This window comes from Condylostylus longicornis, unplaced genomic scaffold (assembly GCF_029603195.1).
Source record: "Condylostylus longicornis isolate FDR11 unplaced genomic scaffold, ASM2960319v2 ptg000762l, whole genome shotgun sequence".
Taxonomy (NCBI): domain Eukaryota; kingdom Metazoa; phylum Arthropoda; class Insecta; order Diptera; family Dolichopodidae; genus Condylostylus; species Condylostylus longicornis.
In genome coordinates, this window is record NW_026578708.1 from 18,203 (window position 1) to 20,299 (window position 2,097).

General features: G+C 51.5%; 1 protein-coding gene across 1 annotated transcript; it reads right to left on the reverse strand.

The window, feature by feature from the left end:
* Nucleotides 1–209: 209 nt before the first annotated feature.
* On the reverse strand, nucleotides 210–1,868 carry LOC129618210 (mucin-2-like). Its single transcript, XM_055533014.1, has one exon. The coding sequence runs from the start codon at nucleotides 1,866–1,868 to the stop codon at nucleotides 210–212; it is 1,659 nt and encodes a 552-aa protein (XP_055388989.1).
* Nucleotides 1,869–2,097: the final 229 nt, after the last annotated feature.

The window sequence follows — 2,097 nt, forward strand, 5'->3', positions numbered from 1 at the left end:
CGCCATTTCCCGTCGCACGCATCCACGCGTGCAGCGAAATCAAGCTGAAGAAGCATGTTCCCACGATACTAGGGCGACCGCTGACCAATCTGTGGATGACTCTCTACAGTCAACAATTCCACACCAAACAAGGCGGTAAAAAAAAAGGTGTTAACAAAGTGGTAAAAAAAAGGTCGACTACTGAAACGGAGGTTCAATGACTGTTTCTCTTATGACGGAGATGGTTTCGTTGAACCTACGACCAACAACAAAGCAACAAAACAGGCAAGGGCAGCAGTGAAGCCAATCAAGAAGCTCCGACGCAGCAGGACGCGACAACCAATCCGTTGATTTCTATCATCTCCACGCCTGGTGGATAAGGTTTGAGATGCGGGTGTAGATGTTGAAGAAACTACAATTCTCTCCTCGACACTGCCGTTGGCTTCAATCCTTTCTGGCCCCCCTGCCGGATTGTGGTGGACGATAGGAACGAGTGTACCACTAGGGACGATAGGTACGGTGGACGAGGAAATCTCTAGACCTTCTCGACTGGGTTGATCCTCAGAGGACGCGGCTTGACCGGGCGCGGGGGTCCTTGTCTTAGGGGTTAAGGACGCGGCTTGACCGGGCGCGGGGGTCCTTGTCTTAGGGGTTAAGGACGCGGCTTGACCGGGCGCGGGGGTAGTTGAATCAGATGCAACCTTAGGGGTTAAGGACGCGGCTTGACCGGGTGCGCGGGTCCTTGAATAGGATGCAACCTTAGGGGTTGAAGACGCGGCTTGACCGGGTGCGGGGGTCCCTGATGCAGATGGGACCTTAGGGGTTGAAGACGCGGCTTGACCGGGTGCGGGGGTCCCTGATGCAGATGGGACCTTAGGGGTTGAAGACGCGGCTTGACCGGGTGCGGGGGTCCCTGATGCAGATGGGACCTTAGGGGTTGAAGACGCGGCTTGACCGGGTGCGGGGGTCCCTGATGCAGATGGAACCTTAGTGGTTGAGGACATGGGAGGAAATCCAGGGGAACTTGCATCAGATGGTGTCGAGGAGTAGGAACTGAGATCCGACAAAAGTTTATCGAGCTTGTCGAGCTCTAAAGAAGTCACTCGCTGATTTTTTGGTTGACGATGTAAGCTGGTACACGCATTCCCGAATGAACCTCCCTTAAGATTTGAATTGGATTGCTTGGATGCGATGGGGTTTTGAGGAGTCGACATGAATGCATTTGAGGGTGGAGGGCCGGAGCCGTCTTGATTGGGTGTCCGGGAGGCGTTTGAGCTGACGAACATGTTTCGGCCTCCGAGATTTGGGTTGGATGTCTGAGGTGCATCTGGCTTGAATGTCGTGGATGTACTTGAGGGTGGAGTGCTGAAGCCGTCTTGATTGAGTGGCCGGGACGCGTTTGAGCTGACGAACATGTTTCGGCCTCCGAGATTTGGGTTGGATGTCTGAGGTGCATCTGGCTTGAATGTCGTGGATGTACTTGAGGGTGGAGTGCCGGAGCCGTCTTGATTGGGTGTCCGGGAGGCGTTTGAGCTGACGAACATGTTTCGGCCTCCGAGATTTGGGTTGGATGTCTGAGGTGCATCTGGCTTGAATGTCGAGAATGTATTTGAGGGTGGAGTGACATTGGGTGTCCGGGACGCGTCTTGGAGATTTCGGAATTTGATACTTAATTCTACCGGAACGAATGAGCTGAAAATGTCTTGGGATGAACCGCCTCTGAGATTTGGGTTTGATGGAGCTGCTTCACGATTTGGGAATGAAGAGTTATGTTCTTCATCGTTACGACTGTTTCCACCAACCTCAGAAGATGCTAGCGGTCCATGGCATAACACCAATGAGAACCCTTGCAAGATTTTCTTGCATCGTTTACGTTTGAAGAATCGCATCGGCTTAATATGGTGACTGGACCGCTTGTACATGTGTTTGTCCCAAATCGCTAGGTCAAACACTTCTTCATCAGTATTACAGAGACTTAACCCCCACGAGAATTTGTTGAACGTTTTGGTTAACACCTAACTGATTCCAACCCCCCAAGTAATCACGCAAGCTTATAGTTGAGCAAACATTTTTTTCATACAAGGTTTATTCTGCATCTAAAAGAGGTTCAATCAGCTT